We start from the raw sequence: 15,362 nt of genomic DNA on the forward strand, positions 1-15,362 counted from the left end.
ACTTTTTCCTTTAATTAAAAGAATTATTGTACCGTATCGCGACGTTTCTTTGCATAAGCGAAAAAAAGAACTTTCACTCTATATATACACCTCGTTATCCCGTTAATCACAATATTACAGAACATTTTCATAAAGTGTTCTAAAATGCGAGCAAGAAAGTTGGGCTTTACACATTATACGTTATTCGGAGACAAAAGCATGCGATATGCATCGCTAAAAAGTACAGACGGTGCCGTAGCGTCGCGGAAAAATAAAAAGAAAATTAGTGAAATGTGATAATAGCTACACGGATTTCCCCGATGTTGGTAAAATATACTTTCCCCGGACCAGAACATTATTCGCCACAACCTATGTATATCACGGAGAAAATGCGATAGGTATGCATATATCTCTTCTACAGGCGCGTTGTTTTCTACGTAAAAAAGAAGCTACGGAAAAAAATTCGTGCCATAATTTCGTGTAACTAATTTCTTATCTAAATGTAATAATTACAAATTGGCAAATATTGTGCATGGCATTTTCAGAAAGTATTTTCAATACTCTTTAATACTCTTTTAATACGAAATGCTACAATTAGACATGATATGATTCGTATCATTAATTAGACAAACTTATCTGATTAATTAAATAAAATTAAAATTAATAAATATCCTCGATCACTATTCTCTTTTTTTTATTCTTTTTTATTTTAAACGATAAAATTAAAAATAGTTTTAGCGTTCGATACACTGTATGCAATAATTCTTTGATGGAAACAGTATACAGTAAAAATAACGTGTAATTAATAGCGAGCTTTTTTTACTTGATAGAATGTTTTAAATTAATGTACGTAAATATTTGCTTTTAAAAGCAAACTGTTTGAGCAGGTCTTTTATGATTTTCCTTTCTCAATAACTTGATGAGACACTATGCTTTATAATTCGTTAATTTTTAATTGCCAAACATTTCACTAATCAAATTATCTATATCAAAATTTCATTAAAATAAAGATCACTGAAAATTGATTAAAAAGTAAAGTTTTGTTTCGCTCACTAATAATTTTGTGAAACTTAATTTGCAAAAAATTCTTTATAATCACAAACTCAAAAAGAATATCGATCGATCGTGTCACACGAGTACTTCTTCATGATATATACTCGATTCACAATTCCAAATACAATGCAAATGGGATTGCACTTCGGAGAACCGTGTTACCGGTTTTGCATTTTATTCGAGAATTTTGGAAGTTTCTAATAAAGCACCGCGTCGTCGTAAATTGCAGCACTTACTCGGTATTAGATCGAGAGATTGGACACGGTTGTGTACGTTGAATGCGTGTTGATTGAGATTTATCGACGCGACGGGATGGGCGCGTGTCGTTTTCTGCGACGGGGAAACAATCTGTCTCGGATAAAACGAAAGTCTGTTGATTGAAAATTTCATGGCTACGAATTGTGTTGCATTAAACTTTCAACGCAGCCGCGCGTTAAAAGCGCCGTTCGACGTGCGCGAAATCGACGCATCGTCCTCCCTTCTCTCCCATATTTTTTTCACAAATTATGCACAAGGTTAAAGAATATAACACTGAATAAGTCACGAATATTTATCGTGCATAACATATTGACGAGGAGTTTATTTATTCATGAAAATCGACCAAATCAAGTTTTTTGGCGACGGCTTATCGCGAATTGATAAACTCATAATGAGATAAAACGATCATCGCTCGCGCGAAGCGATTATTTAAATAACAGCTCAATAAGCTCCCTTTAGTTTGCCATATTATCGCTCTCGCGAAATGACACAGTTAATCGTTCCATTTAAATTATAGAGAGGGGTACCTACATTTTATTGATAATATTGTTTTTTTTATTAATTTACCTCTTGTTTTGCGCAATATTGGGGAATGCAAAATTATAGGTATAAAATTAACTTTAAAATATCACATGTGTGTGTGTGTGTGCAAATGTTATAAATTTTTACCAATTTTTTCTTGCTTCGTGCAATATTGGAAAACAAAAATATCAAAATTATTGGCAGAAAATTAACTTTTATAAATTATTGTAACACGTATATAAAATGTCAAATTTATAAATTTGCTTCGATAATAAACAGTTATTAGATGTAATATCGCATATTTCACATTTCGTTATATTACATATCATTAATAATTACATATCATTCACGTTATATTACATATCATTAATAATATAATCTTTCGTCTGTATCACATTCTGATCAATTACTATCTACACTTTCCTCTTCAAAGATACAATTTTAATGCAAAACATAAAAATGTGACTTCCTATAAAGAAATTCACCTATCGGGGAATCTACATTTTTTTCAAACATCCCTTCTCGTTTCCGGCATCCACACAATAATCAAACGATCTAATCTTGAAGAAAAGCCGCCATCGATACGAAGCGCGTCTATCCGAGCAGAGGGAAGATTGCTGAAAACTGGCCAAAAGTGGCGCGATAGCGGAGGCCATTCGAAATTACCAGGTAATTAATATTCAAGCTAGCCTCGTGTGGTCTGCCGTCGTCGCTCGCTTATAACCCGGGGCCTCCTCCTCCAGGAACTAAGTCAATACGTAATGCAATTACTTGACAAGCGGATGCGGTGGCTTGCTGCGGCACTTTCCGCGCTGCATCACGCCAAGCGCGTTCCCTTCCACCCGGTTACGCGTCCTCCGTAAGGAAAACCCGATGCGACGCGACCCGATGGGTGTTCGTGTGCGTCGCGTTATCCATGTTGTTCCTATATATCGCGTGTGTTCGCGCCGCGCTAGATGTTGTTATGCAAGGAACGTGTTTAACTTTAGCGAGCCGTGTAACCATATTGCCCGAATGCATGTGCAGCCGTGCGGCCTCACCCTTCCTTCCCTCCCTCGCGGATATAGGGCTATATCGCGGGGGGAATATAGCGGATATAATGGCTGTTGCGAGCACTTACGCTTTAGTGCGTGCGAAACGTCGTCATCGAGTACCTTAAAGAGCCTCCTCCAAACGAGCGAATAAATGGGGGAGAGGGGGGAGGGGGGAGAATCGGTGAACCTCGAACGAGATAATTTCACAATTGAGATAAATATTGATGAATATATTTAATTCTCGCGTGAGTGATTATACAATTAGTCACAATTATTTACTGTATTAAACATATAATATACAGGGTGTATAAAAAGTACCGGGACGTTGAAATATCTCGAGAACCAAGCATTTCAGAAAAAAATGTTTCAGATAAAAGTTGTAGGATTTCAAAAGATCTATTTACTGGCGCTATGAGTTTAACCTTGGGTGGCGTCGCCAAGGTCAGAGCAAGGTCACCTAGAATTTTTTAAATGGGACCCCCTATTTTTATTGCATATTCTTGTAGCCCTTCTTCAGACCTTTTCAAAACACTATAATTAAGTTAGTTTTCATTAAGTACTTTCCGAGTTATGAGGCTTGAAATCATTTCTTAATTTTACATAAACCGTAAAATATCTTGTAAAATATTCATTTTTCGATTATCTTACCTTAATACTTTTCTGTACAAAATAATGAGAGGAATCAATTGGTGTAAAGAAAACACATAGTTATTTTTAAGAAAAAATATGTAATTGTTAACTGCAAATTACATATTTTTTTTTCGAAACAACTATGTGTTTTCTTACTTTTAGGATTTTTGAAATCCTACAACTTTTATCTGAAATATTTTTTTCTGAAATGCTTAGTTTTCGAGATATTTCACCGTTCCGGTACTTCCCATCCCTTTTTATACACCCTGTGTAATATATTATTATTATTATAAATATTACTTATATTATTGTAATATATTGTTATATAATATGTATATTGTATGATATATAATTAAATATATAACATTATTAACGAAGAATTGTTGATAATTACGTATAATTGTATATTACAATATATAATTATATATATGCAATTGTATATTATATATAATTATATATTGTATAATATATGCTGATTAGAGCGCGCATAGGTGCAATAATATAATAATAATCATTCGCGATAAGTGTTCACGCAACGTTCCTGGAAATGCAAAATTATCGCTTTTCCCTCGCTCGTGGAGTGCATAAATTGATTGGTGACTGATATCATTAGCTTAAGTGAAGTACGGGATATGTGCATCGTCGTCGGTGCATGCGCGGCCGCGAAAGCACGTCGATACCGATATCACGCACACAACGTGCCGCCGTATGATAAATGCGGCTGTGTACAAACGGGGAAGGGTACGATGTGGAATAAGATATCGCCTCGTAGACGATGCATCAGCCCATATGATCGCCTGACAACGGAAATTAAGTCGCGCTCGCGGCGCACACGTATACCTATCGCGTTAGATAAATTCACATTCGATAATCTCAGTGCTGTTTGAAGAAACACGCGCTGCAAAAATATAAATTATTCAGAGAGAGTGTGTTATATAGTTGTAGAATATATATCTCCAGAAATGTGCGCGTTAATAGCTTCGCGTCACTTTTATGCCCTGAAAAAGTCATCCCGAGAAAAAATGGATTTATGTAATTATATAAGATATCATATAATTGGCCATATAAAATTTGATCCGAAATTTAGCGCGATATGGTCATGTATTTACAGAGTTGGGAAGTAACGCGTTACTTGTAACGTCGTCACCGTTACCGTTACTTTTTTTCGGTAACGATCGTTACTTTTTTCTGTCTGTAACGGTAACGGTAACGGTAACGTCGTTACATTTTTACAATAACGGTAACGAATTTAACCGTTACTTTTATCGTTACTTTAATTCTGTAATCCTGGATAGTATCCCCTTAGTAATTGAAAAATCTATTCCTATTACAAAACAGTTTACAAATATTTTTGAAAATTATATACATGCATGATGTTTTTCTCTGTATTCATAAATCTAAAATTTCTAAATTACAATAAATGAAAAATTGAATATGAAGAACATCAATGATGGAATAATTTATAATTGTCGAATATATAAAAGTAATAATTATATTTTAAAATCAATTATATATATATATAATAAATACTATAAAATAATAATTATATTTTAAAATAAATTATATATATATATAATAAATACTATAAAATAATAATTATATTTTAAAATAAATTAATTTAATTTTTGTATTATAAAAAGTAACGAAAAAGTAACGAATCGTTACTTTCTTAATAACGGTAACAGTAACGAGTTACTTTTCAAAATTAGTAACGAGTAACGGTAACGAGTTACTTTTCATGAAAAGTAACGGTAACGGTAACGCGATACTTTTTTGAAGTAACGTTCCCAACTCTGTGTATTTATATAATCACATTTGGCTAGATCTCATTATCAGATGTAAATCTATATTATCGGTTATGAAAAGATCTAATAATATATATTATATGATCATATATAATAATATTTGAAATTTGGCATAATATGATCTTATCTTTACGTAATCATATTTAGCTAGATTTAATTATATATGAAAACAGGTCGAATATGATCATATAAATATAAAATCATATCGCGCCAATTTTCGGATATTATTATATGCAATCATATAAAATTATACATCAGATCTTTTCGCATCTAATTATGCATATTTATATCTGAACATATTATATCCATTTTTTCTCGGGATCGCACTTTCCATCCCTCTTTTGCGATATATTTTATTCTCAAGCTGCCAAATAACCGATCGATATAAACAGTATTTATATTTCGAGCGTGTTGCCGAATGATTGGGCAAGGAATACTCGTGTATCGATTAAAGTTGACCGAGTCGCGTGCGCTCGTGCGTGAATGTCATTCTCGAAAGAGTAAGAGACGTAACTTGGGTCCATCGAGCCGTGCAACCGCGTCGCGAACTAAACGCACGTGCAAGGCATTATGGAGATTCGGCGGCAGTCCAATTTCCTCGTACAAATATCTCGGATAATCGCCGTAAAATTGATCGCGCGGACTCGTCGGGAAAGACTTCTCCGCGTTAACGAACGTCGAGCGTGAAAATATCGATCGTTATCCCTCCGTTTCTCTCTTTCTCTCGCGGCGCTTCGGTGCCGGTGAAAATTTAATTAAATCACACACGTAATTTAACGGATCCAGCTGTCGCTAATAAACTCGGCGCAACAGAAGTGCCGGCCGAAAGTTATAATTACGCGAGATATGGCAAATTTAAATGAATATCGCGAGGGACGTATAGATAAACGGGGAGATTCCGACGCGCAGATAGATGCATTTTGTTACACGCCTTTCATTTGCATTCTGCTCTTTCGGAGCGCCGCGCTCTCGGCTCCCTTTTCAGTATACGTGCTTTTCAGTATGTGTATTAAAATTTGACGTCGGTGGGGGATTAAAGCTAAACCGCAAGCCGGAAAATTGCCGGACCTCTCGGACGAAATCTGATGCACACAGCGCGCCATAGTATCGTGACAGTTAGAAGAGCGTCATGATACCGCGGACCAGAAAGGAAAAAGCTATAGATGGATGCGCATTGTTGCATAGCGGCTGTGTGTCGTCCTGAACGCCATTGCCGGTCCACCATGCGCATGGATGCATCGCAATGCGTTGCAACGCAACGCGTTCATTTGGGATACGATATTTCTACCCGCGGATAAAACTAGTGCAGCGACCCATTTTCCCACATTCTCACCAGAGCTGTAAAAAAAGATTTTAATTTTAATATATTTTTAATTTTAATATATTTTTACTTTATTATTTGTATCAATTTATAAATTTAGAATAATTTATTTTTTCAATTTACACCCCTCTTCCATAGTGAAGAATATTACATACAATCATCACACGAAGCATTAATAGTAATATTAACAGATAGTTTAAATTGTTTATCAAAAAGATTTAGAAAATAAATCGATAACGAAATTAATATATTTAAACGCTTTAAATTTATTAAATTTATAGCATATTATTAGAAAATAATTTTTTGATGACATAATTCATTATTTCTTTCTCTTTCGATAATTTATTCCAGGTAATTTATAAAAATGTTTTTACAGTTATCTTTATGTTGTACGTATATATTTTTGACAACAATTCGTGGCAGGAAATACATCTATTTACAATTTTATCGTTGCAATATTTAAAATAACGTCGATGCCGAATTGATAAATATTTACACACGTATTCGCTGCAACAATCGCCGCGTGTTTAGAAATAGAATCACGACGTTGGGGGAGGATCACAAGCTTCCGCCGTCAAAGGACGGAGGAAGCGCAGAATGGCCGGCAGTAAAGCAGGTCGTGCAGTAAGGTTGAAGATCTCCGCTCTACGGGATCAGCGAGGGGCTTTATTCCATAGACCGTTCACCTGTCGTACGCCATGGACACTCACTCTCCAAGGAACGGAAATACATGCGACGTACGCGTGTGCGATCGTGTAACAATGAGAGAGAAAGAGAGAGAGAGAGAGAGAGAGACCCATAGAGGAGGATTATGCGACGAAGAGGGTCTAACACTTATTGCGCACAATGCTTGACGAACATTAAGTTCGCCGTTGAGTGTTCCCATTTCTATTGTCACCGCTGAATTCAGCGATAAACAAATACATCGAATGCTATTCAATTCCTGAATAGAGAATGATGATCGCACAAAGCGCACTCGCAGCAATTTCCCGCAAAAATCTTGGCATACAAACGAATGTAAAAGGATTTAACAGGAAAAATTTTAAATAATTTTTAAATAATAACTTCACGAATAAACGTACGCATACAAACAGACATGTCTGATATGTTTTTCAATGTACAATCAATAATTTAAAATGTTAGGTACATGATGAATCACAAAATATATAATTCAGTGCTATTAATTATATATTTTTAGATGACTTGTATCTTTAGTTGATTTACAAGTCAGTTTGTTACTTCGAGATTTTCGTTTTCGTTATTTATTCAAGTGTCTTAACGAAAGTCTGCATAATGTGTTTATTTGTATCTCGCTCATTAAAGCAACAACTAGAGCTCTTTCAGAAATCAATAATGCATTTGTTGATATTGAATTGATATTAAATTATTGATATTAAATTATATAATTTTATATAAGCAAGTGTGCTTCCTAACAATATAAAACGAGATAATAAAATATCTTGAAATGAAAGAGGGAAAGTGAACTGTAATGAGAGAATTTTTTTAAGATTCAATTTCACTAATTTGCCATTACTATCAGGAATTTGCATTCTGGTTAAGTAACGATAATCACAAATATTTAATATTTTATTAAATCAAATGACGGTTTGTGTAGAAGATAAAAAAAAAGGGAAAACTGTCTATTCGAATCGATAATTTCTATTTTAACTCGTTACGAGCTCGATATATCGCACAGTTCCGAGTTATCGCCAGAAAAAAAAATACCTATATATTACGAAGTACGTGATAAAAGCTCGCACCGTGACGGGTTCGTTTAACGAAGCGGCGAGTCCTGCTTCCTGCCGATACATCCTGCTCGTCCAGATCGAAATTGGACGCAGTGACGCGAATTATTATAATCCCAGCCTACTGTGCCGTACAGCGACGACGATGGCGGTAAGACCCGGGGGCGTTTTTCGCTCAGCTTGTATCGCGAAGTACGTAATATCGGGTCCCCGTCGTTCTCCCATTTACGACGTTGAATTTCTCTCCCGGGCTATCGTCCTCGGCTGCGCACGTACACGTACACATCAATATATCGACGCTTGCCCGACGTCCAGACGAACCTTGAGGCGACGACAGAAGGAAAAAAGAATTCGGAATCACCCACGAAGATGTTCGCATACGAAAATCCCATCTGCTCAATTGATGCGCGAAAGATACGCTCGTCGAGATGCACGACCAATCGAGAAAATTAGGGAACCTGACGTAGGAAGAGTCCAAGAAGTTTTTATTATCTAAAAGATAAATGTTTTATAAATGTGTGTTTTAATGTGTCAATTTTAACTTAAATAGAAATTAACCCTCTTCGCAGGGTTTGAAGATGAACGAGAAACTCGTTGCAGTTGCATTGGTCCTACATTTTTCCTTCAACTGATGCACCCCCCTCTCTCTCTCTCTCTCTCTCTCTCTTTCTTTCCGCAATCTTGGATTGCTTCTCGCGTGTCGAATCATACGCCACGTACGCAAGCATAAATCTGACAGTCGTAGGAATCTATGAACAAAAGTGGAGCCACTTACATGCGCGTAAAGCAGAATTTATGAGAGGCGCGGGAATATAAATGTGCGACGTATCATAAATTCCCGTCTTGGATGCCGGAATATGTGCGAGAAAGAAGACGAGGAAAACGACGAGGAGAGGAGAAAAGAGAGCGGTGTAAAGGTGGCGTATATATATATAGGGAATGCATAGGGATATGGAAGGAAATCTTTCCCTCGCGATAGGTCCCAAAGGATTCTAATGATATTGTTCGGAGCTTTCAAAGGCTCCGAAGACACTTTAAGAATACAAACTAAGAACAACTCTAGAATTTGCTCGTCGCCGCCTCACAACAAATACTAAATATACATAATACATTTATAATACATTTATAATAATAATAATAGCAATTTTTTGATAATAATATCCTTAATAATCTATATAAGATCAATATGTACATAAAATCATATACTTTTTTATAGATATAATTTATATAGATATTTAAGATATCTATATAATATAATATATTTATAATATATCTATATAATATAATATATTTAATATAATATATTTAATATATTTATATAATATATTTAATATATCATATATTCAATTTATCCGTGTTTGCTCATATGTTTTTTCAAACTTCAGATTCTGCTTTGGGGATATTTCATTCATTAAGTTTAAAATCGATTAGAAATTTCCTTACGTGACGCAATTTGTTCTGACGACTTTGTACGGATCGTATAGAAAATGAAAAGCAGAAAAAGAGAGAGGAAGAACGAGAAGAGAGAAAGGAGGAAGAGATGACATGAGAAGGGTGCATGAACTTAATCGCGACAGCGGGCCCACCCTCGTTTTCGACCCCGTTCGATATTCTAACTACTTCGTCGGATACGACCTGGCCCCGATTTAGCCGACCGCGAGCGATATACCTCCCCCTCCTCCTCTTCCCGTCTGTAACTTACGACCTCCATCCTATCATCCCCGATGCCATTTGGATCGGCAACTTCGCGATGAGCTGCATGAAAATGGAGCCGAGGCTTTAATAACACCGATAGCTGATAGCAGTAGTTGCACCCCCTGATCAAATGCGAAAAAAACCGTCAACTTTGACGTCTTAAAAAAAGAATCTATCCTATCTCTCTTTCTTTCTTGTAACCCTCGTATTTTCCTTCCTCTTTCCTCTTTTCTGGAGAAAAATCGCTGATAAAATCTGTGAAAATTGATCATCTATCTCTCTCGTCTCTTTGTCTTTTTCTCTCTCTGTCAAATTTGTCTATAGATTTTATATTTGTATTTTGTATTTTTTAATCTTATTAATACAACAATTTTAGATTCCAATTACGTTTTCACTATTGTAACTAAATTATCTATGCTATTATATTCGAAATAAAGCGCAGAACGGATACGAGTTTGATTCTCGAATTAAAAGCATAATTTTATTAAAGTTTTTAAAAGCTGATTCTCAAGGTGGAATCGATTCAAATGTTATAAATTAATACTTTCTATGCGATTATCAAATATTATAAATTAATTTCATATTAAATTAATGCTTTCACATATACACATACACGACCGTGAAAGTTGCTCTTTTATCAAAGTGCGAACGTGTAATAACCAATCTCTCAGAACCGCAATAATCGCGATGAAAATCAGAATTTCTCATTTCGCGGTCGCCTCGCCGCGCATCCGATATAATTGGTCGATGTATGCGAGAAACGATTAAAATATCGTAAAACCGCAAAGCTGAAATACCGAATCTCTCACAGAGACACACGCACACGTACGCGCGTCTACTCGATTTTCCATAAGGTTGCCGGATCGGCCGAGAACGAGATTGCATCACGTAACCGCTCCCTTGATATTGCACCGCATACCCACATCTACGGATTCGATTAATTTTTTACGACGGTCCAATCAGTGGGACGGATGAAACCGCTTGAATTAACTGTTCTATTAGGAGCTTTTTGATTTGGATCAATCGTGGAAAGCGATAACGTCTTACGATGAATCGCCTTATCGAGTGCAAAACCTGTGCTTATCATATGATTGAAATATTTCATCGATTATATTTTTGTTGCAATGAAATATAATCAAAAATGCTTTCATGATAAACTATACTAATATATACAAATATATGAATACTTCAAGAAATTTATACAATGGTAATTTAAAGAGGAATAATCTTTCAGAGAGATAAATTTTATTTGATATCATTAGCCATTTTAGTTTTATTAATATTTAAAATTTTCTAGTTTCCATAATATGGCTTCTTTATATTTTCAATATCTTTTTAACGTTATATTTTTTATGTACTTTTTAACACACAATATGCGAGAGAAAGTAAGTTCATAATAAAGCGTTAGAGAAAGAGAGAAAAAACTATACTATAAAATTAATGCGTCTTTGAGTGAACGCATATAACAGCGGTTATGGTTAACGTTAGGTTAGCCTCGAATAAAGATAAATCATAGCTGAATTTCAAAATAATCGTAGTGTTTAGCGTCACCCAGGTAGCACATATTGATTTTATAGACATATCCTTATTTATTTAATACTATTAAATATGTTTATAAAAATGTTATTAAAAAAATGTTTATAAAAATGTTATTAAAAATGTTTATAAAAACAACATGTGCTATATGTAACTTGGAAATTAGCAGAATGCTCTTGTGTTTTAATTTTAGAAAATTGATCAGTTACTGCATAATGTTAATAATAGATAGAAAAAAATAATTATACATACTGATTATGTTGCGTGATGATACATCGAAAATTTTTCTTACAGCACAATTGTTCTTGTAGCAAAGTGCGAGACTTTCAGTTGGCGGGATCTTTCGGCTTCCTGATTACATGGCTGCCTTCGACAAACTCGTGTTTGATGCAAACACTTTGGAGGATCTATGCATATTTTTAATATTTTAATGTTTTTTCTCATGTTAATGATAATGTAAAAGATATGAGGAATTATTAGTTTATTACAAGATACTTACTATTTCATTTTTCTTCTTATGATGAGCCTAGATGTTTCTCGAGAAATAAAATATGTACGCTTAAAAATTACGCATGCGCGGAATAATCCCTCCTCACCTTTGTTCGGAAATCTGTCGTCGCAATTGAGTAGCTTTTGACTGACCAATCGGAAGAAAGAAATGGCTTGCGTGCTGATTGGTCAATCTAGTATTGCTCTATCTAATGAATACATTTTCCGAACACAATCGTATATTTCTAACCAAAATACTTAAATCTCGTGCAACTTGCATGCGAGGGTTTTACGACATATAGAATAAAAAATAAAAATAGTGTTTATTTTTTAAATACGTTTTGCAATCATGGTAAAAAAGCGAATCGGTAAGCCTGCATTATATCTATTAATACAATATATTAATGTATATATTATCTATATATTTTATTTTACAGTATTATATATTATTATCTATAGATATTAAATATATATATATCTCTCTCTCGAAACATTATTTTTTATATTAAACATAACATGTGACATGTATACATGATATATAAATTAATATATCTTTTCAGAGTTTGAGCAGAGCAAAGAGGAACGTATGATGATGACAATTGGAGAAATTATACAAGATCTATTAAAGGCACATCACGAAAATCGAGATGTCGATTTAAACAAATTGAAAACAAGAATTGCTTCCAAATATGGCTTGGATTCTTCTCCAAGATTAGTCGATATTATTGCAGCTGTGCCTAGCGATGCTAGACATATACTTGTACCAAAGTTGAAGGCAAAACCTGTTAGGACTGCTAGCGGAGTCAGTGTTTTATTATTGTATATTGATAATGTGATGCTAATGATTGTAATATAGGAGAAAAAAATAATCAAACTATTGTAGATTGCAGTTGTAGCTGTAATGTGCAAACCACATAGATGCCCACATATTAATATGACGGGTAATATTTGTGTATATTGTCCTGGAGGACCAGATTCTGATTTTGAATATTCTACACAATCTTATACAGGATACGAACCAACATCAATGAGAGCAATACGTGCGAGATATAATCCTTTCTTACAAACTAGACATCGTATCGAACAAGTATGTTTTCCTATGATTTATTTGCAGCTAAACTTCAATTTATATTCAGTATTCCAAAAAATATGATTCTTATGAATATATTTTTATGTTATATTTTTAGTTGAAGCAACTAGGACATAGTGTTGATAAAGTTGAATTTATTGTTATGGGAGGTACCTTTATGTCCTTGCCAGATGACTATAGAGATTATTTTATACGAAATTTACATGATGCATTATCTGGCCATACAAGCAGTAATATTGATGAAGCGGTCAAATATTCTGAATGTAGTCACACAAAATGTATTGGCATCACTATTGAAACTCGACCTGATTATTGTCTTAAGAGGCATCTTTCAGATATGTTACGTTATGGGTATGCCTGCTTTCGATATAATACTCGAAACTCATAAATAGTTTAATAAATTGAATCAATCTAACAGATGCACGCGTTTAGAGATTGGTGTCCAGTCCATATATGAAGATGTAGCACGTGATACTAACAGAGGACATACGGTACGTGCTGTATGTGAAAGTTTTCAACTAGCTAAAGATGCTGGATTCAAAGTAATAGCTCACATGATGCCAGACTTACCAAACGTCGATTTTGAACGAGACGTCTATCAGTTTATTGTAAGTAATGTTTCTCTAGTTTTTATACACATTTTATACTAAATTTAAATTTATATAATAATTTCCTCATTTCTATACTGTCATATAAATTTATAGGAATTTTTCAAAAATCCTGCGTTTCGAGCAGATGGGTTAAAAATATATCCCACACTTGTCATACGTGGCACTGGTTTGTATGAATTATGGAAAACTGGAAGGTATAAAAGTTATGCGCCAAGTGTACTCGTCGATCTTATAGCTCGCATTTTATCCTTAATACCACCGTGGACACGTGTTTATCGTGTACAACGTGATATACCTATGCCATTAGTAAGGTAAATATAATATAATATATTACAATATCAAATTATGCAGAAAAAATATACATTGATATATGTATTTTTTTTAATTTAAAAAAAAACAGTTCTGGTGTAGAACATGGAAATTTACGTGAGTTAGCGTTAGCCAGAATGAAGGATTTGGGTACGGATTGCCGTGATGTTAGGACACGTGAAGTTGGAATTCAAGAAATTCATCATAAAGTGCAGCCTTACGAAGTTGAACTTATACGACGTGATTATGTTGCTAATGAAGGATGGGAAACATTCCTATCATATGAAGATACTATGCAGGATATTCTAGTTGGTTTACTCAGATTGAGGAAATGCTCTGATAATACATTTAGGTATGATTCTAATATATCTTAAAAGATTAATTCACTAGAGTATATATATATATATATATATATATATATATATATATATATATATATATATTAATTAATTATGTATAATTTCTTGTAGATCAGAATTAAAAGAAAAAACTTCTATAGTAAGAGAACTACATGTTTATGGTAGTGTAGTGCCTGTAAGCGCACGTGATCCGACAAAGTTTCAACACCAAGGATTTGGTACTCTATTAATGGAGGAAGCTGAACGAATTGCAAAAGAAGAACATAAATCTCATAAAATTTCTGTAATTTCAGGTATACATATATAAAAAGTATCTTCTTTATATTTTACATATCTATATTTACACTTATTATTGAGCATGAATTTCTAATTAAATATTTATAAATTTTCATGATGACAAACTATTTTTTTAGGTGTTGGCACGCGTAATTACTATAGAAAATTAGGATATGAACTTGATGGCCCATATATGTCTAAGATGCTTATATAATAAATAAATAAAATAAATTTTATTGTTTATAATTATAAAATCATACATATTTAATATGGTTGTCTTGAATCCAATTTATATTACAAAACAAGATTAGTTTTTAGTATTTTAAATAGGATAAAAATTAATTTGGAAACAAAAAAATTTAATTTAAACAATATAAATGTAAAGTAAATAATAGATAGGAATAATTTAATTTATAATTATATTTTGAATATATGTTATTAATGATGAGATATATACATATAATACAAGATATATATATATATATATATATATATATATATATATATATATATATATTTATTTATGTGTGTGTGTATATATATATATATAATCTAGTAATTATATTAATCTTATTATTTATATGTATTTATTGCTATTTATTTTAACAGAAAAGAATAATATGATAAATTTGTCTGTCGCAAAAGCTATC

At 33.5% G+C, this 15,362-nt stretch overlaps 2 protein-coding genes across 5 annotated transcripts in view; one reads left to right on the forward strand and one right to left on the reverse strand.

The window, feature by feature from the left end:
• Rho-6 (serine protease rhomboid 6) overlaps positions 1-12,129 on the reverse strand; it is a 170,031-nt gene extending 157,902 nt beyond the window's left edge. For both annotated transcript variants that reach the window (XM_083100886.1, XM_083100885.1), the window contains exons 1-2: positions 12,078-12,129; positions 11,831-11,985 (exon numbers count right to left, since the gene is read on the reverse strand). The gene's annotated coding sequence lies outside the window, so the exon portion shown is untranslated. The remainder of the gene's footprint in view (positions 1-11,830; positions 11,986-12,077) is intronic.
• On the forward strand, positions 1,824-14,969 carry Elp3 (elongator complex protein 3). 3 transcript variants are annotated; one of them, XM_083100877.1, is made up of 10 exons: positions 1,824-1,896; positions 2,380-2,481; positions 12,628-12,869; positions 12,951-13,154; positions 13,255-13,508; positions 13,576-13,765; positions 13,862-14,079; positions 14,169-14,429; positions 14,548-14,729; positions 14,850-14,969. In XM_083100877.1, the coding sequence occupies exons 3-10, from the start codon at positions 12,654-12,656 to the stop codon at positions 14,924-14,926; spliced, it is 1,602 nt and encodes a 533-aa protein (XP_082957003.1). In that variant the 5' UTR covers positions 1,824-1,896; positions 2,380-2,481; positions 12,628-12,653; the 3' UTR covers positions 14,927-14,969. The 3 variants fall into 3 exon arrangements, with proteins under 3 accessions (XP_082957003.1, XP_082957001.1, XP_082957000.1); XM_083100875.1 differs by lacking the exon at positions 1,824-1,896 and having other exon boundaries at positions 2,356-2,481; XM_083100874.1 differs by lacking the exons at positions 1,824-1,896; positions 2,380-2,481 and adding an exon at positions 12,293-12,435.
• The last annotated feature ends 393 nt before the right edge of the window (positions 14,970-15,362 follow it).

This window comes from Camponotus vicinus, unplaced genomic scaffold (genome assembly GCF_025532165.1).
Source record: "Camponotus vicinus isolate PSW18456_S1 unplaced genomic scaffold, iyCamVici1.0 SCAF_5, whole genome shotgun sequence".
NCBI classification, from domain to species: domain Eukaryota; kingdom Metazoa; phylum Arthropoda; class Insecta; order Hymenoptera; family Formicidae; genus Camponotus; species Camponotus vicinus.